Raw genomic sequence first — 11,943 nt, 5'->3', positions numbered from 1 at the left:
ATAAAGGAGATGATATAAGTTACAGTGCACTTGTATGATCAGGCTATGCCAGGGAGCTCTTACCTGCAATGTTCTCTCTCTGTTAATTGTGTTTTTGCTGTGTGAGAAATGTTAATTTGATGTGTCTTCCCCTACATTCCAAGACACTTGCTTGAAACCTTGTTGTGCTCATTGATGTCAGGAGAGATCACATTAGCAGACATCTGTCCTTCACCAAGAGACTCGCGTGCCTCGCCTCCATGTCATGGCAGTCCCTCACCCCCCATGGACCTGCTACACATTTTCCATAGAGTTAGACGCTCTGTAGTTTGCAATAAGTGGTTGCCCTATGCTGCCTCGTATTGGAGTCAGCGATATTAGGAACTATGCTGTTGTAGAGTCTTGTAGGAATGCTGAGGACAAAAATAAAAAAAGAGAGACAGGATGTGAAGAACAATATAAGCATTGGATCCCATCAGGCAAAGCAAGGAGACCACAGCTATGATTTAAGTACTTGGGTATCAGTCTACATGAGTGGAAATATCTACTACGAGTGCACCAAAATGTCAAACTTGAAACTCTTTAAACTGCTTATTTGCATTGCCTCAGTAAACAGCACTCTTGGCAACTAGTATTACAAAGGCATCTTAATGGTTTACAATGGGAAGATCACCACCCTGTGCTGCATGACCCAACCCAATACCAGTCTGTGTGTGATATCATTAGTGATACTTACTATACTTCCTCAGAGGAACCTGCAAATTAATGGGCCTTTTGCAAAAAAAATTCTAAATTCCAAAGTAAAATCATCCTGCTAAACACCAGCCCCTGCCAAATGTACTTGTGAAATACCAAATGAACCACGCACCCGCTTTTATATTATTTTCTGGTCCCAACAGTTTCCTCATTCTCTTTTTGGACTTCCAGGTCAATCAGAACCTGTCCCTCTTGGGGATTCACCATAACCGCGAAAGTCCTTGCATCATCTCTCTCCAAAGCCTAATGTGGACCCCAAGTCTAGCCTCTAGCTGTCACCACTGAGTAATAGCTGAGACCTCTATCCCCCTCCCCCCCCATCCCCTAGAGGCTGAGAGTATTGCATCCTCAGCCCTGGCCATCTTGAGAAGCAGAAACCTGACCCGGGATTCACTAGGCTATCAGGGCAGCCCCTGATGTACGTTTTTAAATCAAGAACTTAAGAACCTAATTTGTTTTCAGCACAGAGACTGTCCAACAGTTTTGCTCATTTTTATTTAAGATTTTCACTCTAATGTAACATGGTACATCCCAGGGTTATAAAATGAATTGGAGCAAGGTTTCCAAGGGCCAACAAATGTCCATTCTAGGAACTGCAGGGCAAGAATAAGTGCAGGCAGGCCCCAAGGAATAGGTGTCCTGACCCTGCATGAGACCAGAGGAGACAGAAGATGACTCAGCCCAGAGTGGCCTGACTTCTCCTAGGACTGGAAGATGTGGCAACAGGGAGCTTGATCCAGCAGAGTAGGCTGAGGTGGTGGTGGCAGCAGGCACACCAACCTGTCATCAGACCCGGAGCTAGTGGCAGAAGACAGCTCAGACAAGCATGGGGCCAGTGGAGCAGGTGGCACAAGGCATGACCCCATGTGGGTCTCTGAGGAGAGTGCAGTGGTTTGCAGATGGAACACAGGAGCAGAAAAAGACACATGAAGGTAATTCATGGACCCGAGCAGAACATGTAGGAAGAGAAGCATCACAAGAAGGACCCGAAGGAGGAAAGAAAACAGGGAGACTGAAGTGAGGTGAGAAAAATAATCTACGAGAGAGAAGTAGTAGAGTGTTAAAGCCAGTTACTACTGTGTAGGCCTGCAGATAGATGCAGTTACACCTACATAGTGATTTATGGTATCATCACATGCAGCAAAAAAATGGTGAGTCAATTTGCCTTCCTTCCCCCTACCAGCAATCACATGGTGAACAAAAAAAAAAAAAAAAGCTAAGTTTTCCAGGTCGGTATAGAGGGGTGGAAAGGTGGGGGTAAATCAGTGTAATGATGGGTCACAGGAAACAGTTCCCATAGCTACTGTTTTCCATTTCAAGCACTGGTCTGGCCTCAGCCTTCTTCCCTCAGTAGGTGGCTCATCATATGATATTCTGGACACTGCAGGAAATCACACTGTATCTTCACACACTGACTGGGACAGAGAGGCAGAATCTCCTCGGAGACATCCACAAGAACGGCTTGGTGATTTCAGGGCTTTTGACTCATTTTCTTCAGTGTTTTATTCAGCTGTTAAGTGGCAATAAATAGAAAGGAGGGAAAACGTTAAAAATCAGTAAGCAAAAGGACACTTCTTTTGTACTTGTTGACTATGCGATAGTTCTGTCTAATAAACATTATTAAAAAAAGAAATAATAATAATCAATACACAGTCTGTTTCAGAGGACACTGAAAAAAACTCCTGCAGGCAACTGCTATAAGAATCCACATAGAGGACTGCTCCCAAGCAAAGAAAACCCACTCACATCCATGGACCTACCATTTTTCAGTGAAAAGTACAAAAACCCAGAGCTCTTACTAGACACCCATTTGGTCCCTTCTTGCATCACTGGACTTCTTACTTTCAGGCCGATGCAATATCGGGTGCTCAGGTCAGCGTGCCACTAAACGCGTGGTTGGATGAGCGTTTTGGACGCATTAGACTTACGCTCGATGCAATACCGGGATTAGCGCATCTAAACCAGTGTGTAGCTAATAGCACTCATCATGTGTAAATTCCATGCGGATGAGGCAATTAGCTATTATCCCGCGATTAAAAAATGTCTCTCGCGGACTGTAATGCAGACTGTAATGCAGCAAATTTAACGACAGCCTGAGAGCTGGCGTTAAGGCATGCCGCGCTCGAGGCAAAACCAAAAAAAAACCAAAACAAAAATTCTTCTTTCTGTGGTTTCTCCTAAAAGTATCATCACGAAACAAAAGTAGGAGGAACCACAGAAAACAGAATTGTGCAAAAAAATAAAAAGTCTTTGGAAAAAAAAAAATTGGTAATGAGCGTCTGTTTTCCTAACCTGCACTGACAGCCACGTCTCCTGGAAGCCTGATCCCGAGGAGGCGCTAGGGATGCACAATTTCCCCTCGCGCCTCCTTTTTAACGCAGCGGCTCATTAGCCCTACTGCACTGCGCGCCCGGGAGAGGAAAGCGGGTTAGGAAAGCGGGTGCCGATATTGCATCAGCCTGTTTATGTGACAATTGCTTGAACTACTGCTCCTCTCGATACTTGGGGGTCCGCGAACACAGAGCAGCTGGATACTCACCTCTTCAAATTTGTGGATCTGCCGAATGAAGAAGTCTCCATAACGCCGAGCAACTTTGGTGTCTGCGATGTGGATCATATCCTGCCAACAGAGAAGGGAGGGTGGAAGGGTTAATGGGCCCTGCCACAGTACGAGACACGACCAAGCTCTGCTGACGGGTGCTCCTCGCCAGCCACTCCCAGCAGAAATCTGTCTCTGTACCAGCTCGCTGCAGCAATAGGGATATGGGGGGGTGGGGGGGGAAGACTCACCTTATCGATGAAGAAATCCACCTCGGATGCAGACTGGAACTCTCCGTCCAGGGCTGAGATGCCACTGGTCCACACCAGGTTCTTCATCTTGTGTTTGAAGACAAGCAGCTGGATGCGGAACTCCTGCTCAGTGAGGTCCAGGAAGCCGGCAAGCTTGGCTACAGGCATGGTGGTGTAGAGCTTCAGGAAGCTGTAAATAAGAGGCAGCATGGGAGCCACTGTGGGGGAAGTTTCTTCCACTGGCAGTTATCACCTGCGTACCAGGGCTATGCATAGGCCAACACATCTTATTACCTCAAGAGAGACCGGACTTTCTGAACTTACTACAAGTCATGCATTTTTTCCCCACTGCCTGTCACTTTCTGATCATTCGAACAAAAATGACCTCTTCCCTTCCCCTTTACACTATCACTGGAATGCATTTTATTATTCACTTGTACTTTCCGGCAAGGTCATTTTTTTGTTCATTCTGTTTGAACCTGAAGAAAGGAGCAGTGGCTCTCAAAAGTTAGTAAAGAGGGCAATTTTCAAAGACATTTCTGCAAATGAGACACTGCTTCACCCTTAGAAGTGGGCTCTTTGACAACTACCCACTCTGCATGGGGATAAAAACTGCATGCATAATGCCACCATGTGCGTAATTTTATCCAGGCTGAACGTGGGGGGTTGGGGTGGGGGGTAAGGGTTTGCAAGCATATACAGTTTTACATTTTTTCAAAAGCATGTGTGTAACTTTCCCTGGAAAAAGTATCCACATGAAAAAGGAGGTGCAGAGTTGTGAGGGTGATTTTTAGTCTGCAAAAAGCCAAGACAATGATACAATCTAGGAGGTGATATTCCAAGCACGAAAGAAAAGCGAGATCTGGGGACGATTGCATCTGAAGATCTTAAGGTGGCTAAACAGGTGGATAAAGCGACAGTAAAAGCCAAAAATGCTTGGCAGTATAAGAATAGTCAGCAGAAAAATGGAGGTGCTGTTGCCCCTGTAAAGGTCCTGGTGAGACCTCTCTTGGAATAGTGTGTACAATTCTGGTCTATTTATTGATATTTCACTTTTTGGCACTTCATAATGGATTATATTCAGAGACTGTAAGTCTTTCCCTGTCCCCAGAGGGTTCACAATCTAAAGTTTTTACCTGAGGCAGTGGAGGGTGAAGTGACTTGTCCAAGGTCGCAAACAGTGGCAATGGGATTTGAACCCTGAATTCCCTGGTTCTTAGCCCTCTGTTCCAAACACTAGACTACTCCTCTGGAGCCCGCATCTTCAAAGGATATAAACAGGATGGAGTCGGTCCAGAAGATGGCTACTAATATGGTCCGTGGTCTTTGTTTTAAAATATATGGAGACAGACAAAGATCTAAAATATGTATACCCTAGAGGAAAGGTGGCAGAGACATTCAAATATCTCAGAGGGTTTCCATGCACAGGAGGTGAGCCTTTTTCAATGGAAAGGAAGCTCTACAACGAGGGGTCATGAGATAAGGCTGAAAGGGGGTAGACTCAGAAGTAATCCAAGGAAGTATTTCTTTACAGAAAGGATAGTGGATGCATGGAACAGCCTTCCCATGGAGGTGATGAAGACAAGAACAGTATCTGAATTCAAGAAAGCATGGGACAAGCACAGGAGTAGGGAACGTAGAGATGAGCAGTTAGTGGGAATAGGCAAACTTTATAAGGTCGTATGCTCTTTTTTTTTTGCCATCATTTATCTGTGCTTCAACGGGAAAGTTTTCTCTCTGAAAATTGGTGCAGAGTCCATGCATAAAATACCCAGTGACTTTGCACTTTTGTAGGCAATTTGAAAATTGCCCTCAAAATGCATTAGGTCAGTCCAATAAAAAGGTATCACACCTTATATTCTTTTTTGGCTGTTAACCTTTTTTTTCCCTCAGTAGGATAATCAAGCCACCGGAGAGGGAAATCATTCTTGCTATCACTTTATTTCCAGTTACAGCGACAGCGCTACCCAGTTAATGCAAAATAATGAACTTGGTTTTCTATCTGCTTCTTGAACCCCTGGAGGTCCTTGTTAAAACCTCCCTGCTGGGAGATTATTCTCCTACTGGCTGCTCCCCAGTCCTCCTTCACATATTGTGGGACAGGAGGAGGGATCAACACAGTAGCCCTGGGATTGTACAGCAGTGGCAGGGAGTGTGAGGGCACGGTGGGAAGCACCTCAGATACCTGAATTTTTCCAGGGAATTTAACATTGATCAGATGACTTGCTTTGTTGTAACCAGTGAGGGAATGACTGTAAAGCAGTGGTACTGCAGAAAGCAGACGAGCATCTGCATGGACAGCAGGCATGCAAAGGAGTACTACAGAGGCTACGCTTCAGTACAAACACCAGCTGCGGGACTGGTTATTTTGAATCTGCTTCAGGGAGAAATATGTGTTGTGGGCATTTTTCTATTGCCAGCCCCATTTCTTCCCCACCAAAAATGCAAATGTTTGTATTATCTGTACCTGAATCCCTTCATATCTCTTCTGCATTAGCCAGTGCACCTTAATATCAATGACATACAGCGGGATTTCAGTTAAAACTAACCAAGAAGAGCCTATGGCAAGCTTTCCTGACTAGAACCTAGCCCTCAGAAAGGGAGGATTCCTGTGCCATAAAAAGCCACATCACTGAATCTGACAGGCGTCGCTTATCACTTACCTGATAATTTTGTTTTCCTTAGTGTAGACAGATGGACTCAGGACCAATGGGTTATGTGCTCCCCTGCCAGCAGATGGAGACAGAGTCAGGTTTCAAAGCTGACGTGGCCCTAGATATACCCCTGCAGTGACCTCAGCCCTTCAGGATTCTCTTCAAAAGCCACTTGTACACACTAGTGAAAAAAACATGATTAAAAACAGATAACCATAACTGTACTCAACCAAGCATAAACACTGAACCCCAGTTAGATTATAAATGTCCTGATCTAGGGACCCGATAACTGTTTACCCATAATCTCTTAGAATCGACATTCACTCCATGACCGAATCCTTGGCATCGTTCTTGGGCAGCTGGGGGCGGGATGCCGAGTCCATCTGTCTACACTAAGGAAAACAAAATCATCAGGTAAGTAATTTCTTCATTTCCTAGCGTGTAGCCAGATGGACCCAGGACCAATGGGATGTACAAAAGCTACCCCCGATAGGGGTGGAGGCTGACAGTAAAAGATCTTTTTGACATGACCGCAGGTACATTTTTATTCATTTGAGCACCTTCAAGAGAAATTAGGATTGCGTCCGTGCCATTTTTTTTAATATATGCCCAATTACGGGCTTTCTGTCACAAATTGTTGAAAGGGGTGGAGGGAACATTAATAAATCCCACATATAATATCCTGCTTAAATTGTTTATGGTGAGACAAGGCTCACTCTCTCATTTGTACATCTTTCATAAATCATCAATATAATACCCCATTTATGATAACCTACTGGAAAAATGGCAACCTGATATTCAGGAAGAGGTAGACTCCCAGATGCTTAGAGATTGTTATTTGTCTATATATAAAATTACTAATAACGTAAATCTAAGAGAGATGCAAGCGAGAATTTTTCACAGGGTGGTGTATTCTCCCTTGAGGGCAAACCGAATGGGTATAACAACATCTGGTGAATGTAAGAAATGTCAGTTTCAACAGGCCTCTCTAATACATTGTTTATGGTCCTGTCAGGAAATCCAGGAATTTTGGGAAATGGTATGGAAACAGTTGTCTGATATATTTCATATGGATACAATGTGGTCATGCTCATTTTGTATACTTAACAATGATAATGGAGATGTTTCTATTAACAATGACAATATTTGGTTTTTTTTTTCCAAAGCTTGTCCGATTGTCCAAAAATGCTTATTGTTGCACTGGTTAAAACCTGGGCCCCCTACAGGGAGTATGTGGACCTCTTTAATGAGAAGTTTACCAGATGGAATTTGGCTCTTTATACTCTTTGTTTACCTGGAAGAAGCAGCTTTTTTTTTTTTTTTTTTTTTAAGAGATACTTGGTTTCCCTTTTATCAGTCTTTATCAAGCTTGGTCCAAAAGCTGTTTCCCTTGGAAAATCCCCAAGAGTAGGGTTTCAAGTTTTCAAGTCTAATTGGCTGAGAATTCACAAGTTATGTTACCTATAGTGTAAATGTAAGCAGGCATCAGTGGGAGGGGGGGATGGGAAGGGTTAAAGGGGAAAACGGGATTGCAGTGGCTCAGTTTTGTAAACTATGTTGATGACTAATATCTTGTAAGTTGTTTGTACACTGCCATTCCTCAATAAAAATGTTATTGGGGGGAAAAAAACCCAACAACAACGCCCTTGCAAAGGCTGCATCTTGTACACCCAGGCGACAGAACCTGAAGAAGGTGTGCAAGGACCACCATGTCGCCGCTCAGCAGATATTGACGGGGGATAGCAGTCTAACTTCCGCCCATGAAACTGCCTGAGCCCTGGTGGAATGAGCTTTAACCTAAGAAGGTAATGGCTTTCCTGCCTCCACATAGGCTCCCATGACCACTTCCTTAATCTAGCGAGCTATGGTAGCCCACGAAGCTGTTTGTCCTGCTTCCTTCCACCGTGAAGGACAAACAGGCAGTCTTATCTTTCAGACCGGTTCTGAAACTTCCAGATACCACACCAAAAAATCTACAGACATTCAAATAAAGTGGAGGAGTAGCCCAGTGGTTAGAGCAGTGGGCTATGAACCAGGAGACCAGGGTTCGAGTCCTCCTGTCATACCTTGGGCAAGTCACTTTACCCTCCATTGCCTCAGGTACAAACTTAGATTACAAGCCCTCTGGGAATAGGGAAATACCTACAGTACCTGAATGTAATCCACTTTGAAGCACTGAAAAAAAAGTGTGAAAAGCGGAATATAAAATAAATAATTAATAATGGAGGCGGCAGTATTCCTCCATGTCTCTGTGCTTATGTAGGGAAGGAAATGAAACGGACTGATTCAAATGAAACTCCAAGACTACCATGGGCAAGAAGAATGGAATAGTATGAAGCTATAACGCTCCTGGAGTCATCTGGAGGAACGGTTCCCGACAATGACTGCAGTTCAGAGATGCGATACATTGAGCATATAGCCACCAGGATCGCCAATTTCAAGGTTAATAAACGCAAGGAAAGACCGTACAGTGGCCGAAAGGAGGGCCCTGCCATAAATTCCAATACTAGATTAAGAGAATCTTGTGGGTGGCCGAAGGTGCTTTACCCCTTTCAGAAAACAGGCCAAGTACAGGGAGGTTCCGTTCACCTCGCCCCTGAAACATGAGAGAGCCGCTACCTGCACCTTCAAGGAGTTAAGGGCCAAAGCTTTATTCAAGCTGTCCTGCAAAAATTTCAGAATAAGTGGGATTTTGACCAGCCGAAGAGGGTAGACCGTGTACCTCGCACCAGGCCTCAAATACTCTCCAGATACGCTTCATCAAGCGAGCCCTCTCAAAGGCAAGACTGTAAGACAGAATAGAGTTGGATCCTCGTGAAGGACCGGTCCCGCTGTAGCAGGTCCCTGTGTGGTGGGAGGTACAGGCAGCCTCCACCAGGAGTCTCCGCATGTCCGCATGCCATGGACACCTGGGCCAATCTAGAGCTACTAGGAGGGACTAATCCAATGTGGTCATTCTGTGAATGATCCTGCCCAGCAGGCCACGGAGGGAAGGCATATAGCAACTCTTCTTCCGGTCAGGTCTGAACGAACACGTCAATCCCCACGGACCATGCATCTCTTCTGTGACTGAAGAATCGGGGAACCTTTGCATTGTGAGATGTGGCCAGCAGGTCAAGAGACGTGAGGCCCCAGCGAGCTACTATCAGTTGGACAGCTTCGGCCGACAACACCCACTCTCCTGGATCCAGACTCTCTGTGCTTATAAAGTCTGCTCTGACATTGTCTTTTCCTGTGATGTGTGAAGTTGAGCTTGTCTGTAAATGTATTTCCGCCCATTCCATAAGGAGGTCTATATCTCCTGAGACACCTGCTGGCTCTTGGTTCCTCTCTGGCATTTGGTGTAGACTACAGTCATTGCGTTGTCTGACATTTTGCAGACTGCTTGACCCTGGAGTCTGTAGCTGAATTGCAAGCACGCCAGCCTCACTGCCCAAGCTTCCAGGCAATTGATGTTCCAGAGGCCTTCTTCCTCCGGCCAACGTCTCTGGGCCATGAGTTCCTGACAGTGAACTTCCCAGCCCTGGAAATATGCGTCCGTTGTAAGAACCAGCCAGTTCGGGGATGACAAGGGCACCCCATGCTCAGATTAGCCTCCTGCAACCACCACTTGAGGTGAGAGCAGACACCCATACCAGCCGAATAATCTTGAGACTGCAGGTTCCAACGTGACAGCAGCAAGTGATGAAGTGGGCGCTTGTGTGCTCTCGCCCACAGCACTACTTCCAAGGTTGCTGCCATCAAACTGAGAACTTGAAGATAGCTCCACAACTGACGCACCTCGGACATCAACTTCCTTATCCGTGTGGTCGGGAGGAAGACCTTGCCCTGCCTGGTATTCAACCGTCTCCCAGATACTCCAATGACTTAAATACCCAACTGACTTCCTGAAGCAAGGACGTCAATCTGTTGGTCACCCTGAGACATTCTTCCATGGACTTGGCCGGATCAACCAGTCGTCCAAGTACGGGTGTACCAGGATTTCTTCTCTTCTCAATACTGCTGCCATGACCACTATAATCTTGGAAAGAGCAGTGCCCATAACTGATAATGGCGATCCAGTATGGCAAAGCGTCGGAAGCGTTGGTGTTCTTGACGAATTGGAATATGTAAGTAGGCCTTGGATAGGTCCAAGGAGGTTAGGAACTTTCCCGGTTGCATGGCCATTATCATGGAGTGTAAGGTTTCCATGTGGAAATGACTCACTCGTAGGTGGATGGGTGACACTCTTGAGGTCCAGGATGGGGCGAAAGGAACCTTCTTTGTTGGGTATGATTAAATAGATGAAATAACGCCCCGTATTTTCCTGGGACGTAGATACTGGGATTACAGCCCTCATCCTGAGGAGTCTTAAAAGAGTAATCTCCACTGCCTGCTTTTTGTGCTGGGAGTGGCAAGGAGACATCATGAATACGTCTCGAGGAGTGCTGCGAAATTGCAGCGCATATCCTTCTCGTATGGCTTCCAGTATCCACTGTCTGAAGTGATCTCGACCCACCTTTGGTAAAAGAGACAATTGACTCCCAATCTCCTCGTTCCGAAGATGGGTCGGTAAAATTTCATTGGGAGGTTCGGGATGATCCTGAACCTGCCCCTTTCTTGGGCTGTCCACTATGAAAGGACTGAGTTCTTCCAAAGAGCCAAGACTTCTGAAATGTCAAGTTTCTATAGGGGCAGAAATGTTGCGAGCCCCTGGACTGGCCCCTCAAAGGCAAGGGGTGCTGCAACTGCTTCCTCTTATCTTCCAGTAGCTGGGGGACTAGAAATTCACCCCAATTTACTGGCCAGTTTTTCCAATTCATTTCTGAATAGGAGTGATCCTTTAAAGGGCATCTTTGTGAGGTTGGCCTTGGAGGTTGCGTCGCCTGACCAATTCCGCAGCCATAGCTGGCTGCTACCACTGAGGCCACTCCTCTGGCTGAAGTATGGACTAAATCTGAGCCTGCGTCTGTTAAAAAGGCGGCGGCAGGTTCCATAGCTGCTGTGGAGTTCAACCCAGAGTCCTCCACCTCCTGAGAGAGAATTAGGCACAAACGTGCTACCAGGGCACAACAAGAAGCAATCTGTAAAGTCATTGCTACTGCGTCAAAAGCTTGTTTAAGGATAGACTCCAACCATGCACATCCTTTAAGGCCGCTCCTCCCTCCACTGGGATAGCTGTTTGCTTAGGGTCAGGGCAGACCAGTGCATCCACTTTAGGGAAATGCAAATGTTCTCTCACTGCTGGATCCATTGGGTATAGAGCTTTTAACGCCTGGCCTCCTTGCTTCTGGAGCATCCTCTTCCAGGTCAATCAACTCCTGGATGACTTCCAGAATTGGGAAGTAGCAAGAGGCTTTGCGCAAGGAAATCAGAATGGGATTCTTCTTTGGTTCGGTCACAGATTCTGCTCCAGGAACTCCCAGCATTTTCCAAGTCTGGGAAATCAAGGCCAGCAATTCATCTCTATGAAAGAACCGTAAAAAGGTTTAATACAGTTCTAATCCCGGGGGGAATTTCCCTTTCTTCCAAGGGATCTTGCTCTTCGTCTGTGCCATCAGGGTCCCCACTAGTGATACCCTTGGTCAGGTGGGGGATGCCTAGAGTTCTGTCAACAGGAATGGGAGAGGGATAGGGGGCCGGCTGGGGTTCCGTCAAGATAGGGGCAAGTGAGGAAGTAGACTGCACCTGTACAAAAGGCCTATAGTTCCTGAAAACATTCCACCCAAGAAAAGGCTGCTGGGTCCATGCCTAGCCCAGGGGGAACTAAGGTGGGCCCAGCCGA

The 11,943-nt window shown here is 46.0% G+C and overlaps 1 protein-coding gene across 1 annotated transcript in view; it reads right to left on the bottom strand.

The window, feature by feature from the left end:
* Nucleotides 1-1,211: 1,211 nt before the first annotated feature.
* Nucleotides 1,212-11,943, bottom strand: part of EIF3L (eukaryotic translation initiation factor 3 subunit L) — a 78,378-nt gene continuing 67,646 nt past the window's right edge. Inside the window, exons 13-15 of the mRNA XM_029590136.1 lie at nucleotides 3,526-3,715; nucleotides 3,275-3,355; nucleotides 1,212-2,245 (exon numbers count right to left, since the gene is read on the bottom strand). Of these exons, the coding sequence (XP_029445996.1) occupies nucleotides 2,207-2,245; nucleotides 3,275-3,355; nucleotides 3,526-3,715 (310 nt within the window). The 3' untranslated portion in view covers nucleotides 1,212-2,206. The remainder of the gene's footprint in view (nucleotides 2,246-3,274; nucleotides 3,356-3,525; nucleotides 3,716-11,943) is intronic.

The sequence above is a fragment of the Rhinatrema bivittatum genome, chromosome 2 (genome assembly GCF_901001135.1).
Source record: "Rhinatrema bivittatum chromosome 2, aRhiBiv1.1, whole genome shotgun sequence".
Lineage (NCBI taxonomy): Eukaryota > Metazoa > Chordata > Amphibia > Gymnophiona > Rhinatrematidae > Rhinatrema > Rhinatrema bivittatum.
The sequence above is the reverse complement of the archived record's forward strand: the minus strand, read 5'-3'. Positions and strand labels throughout refer to the sequence as shown.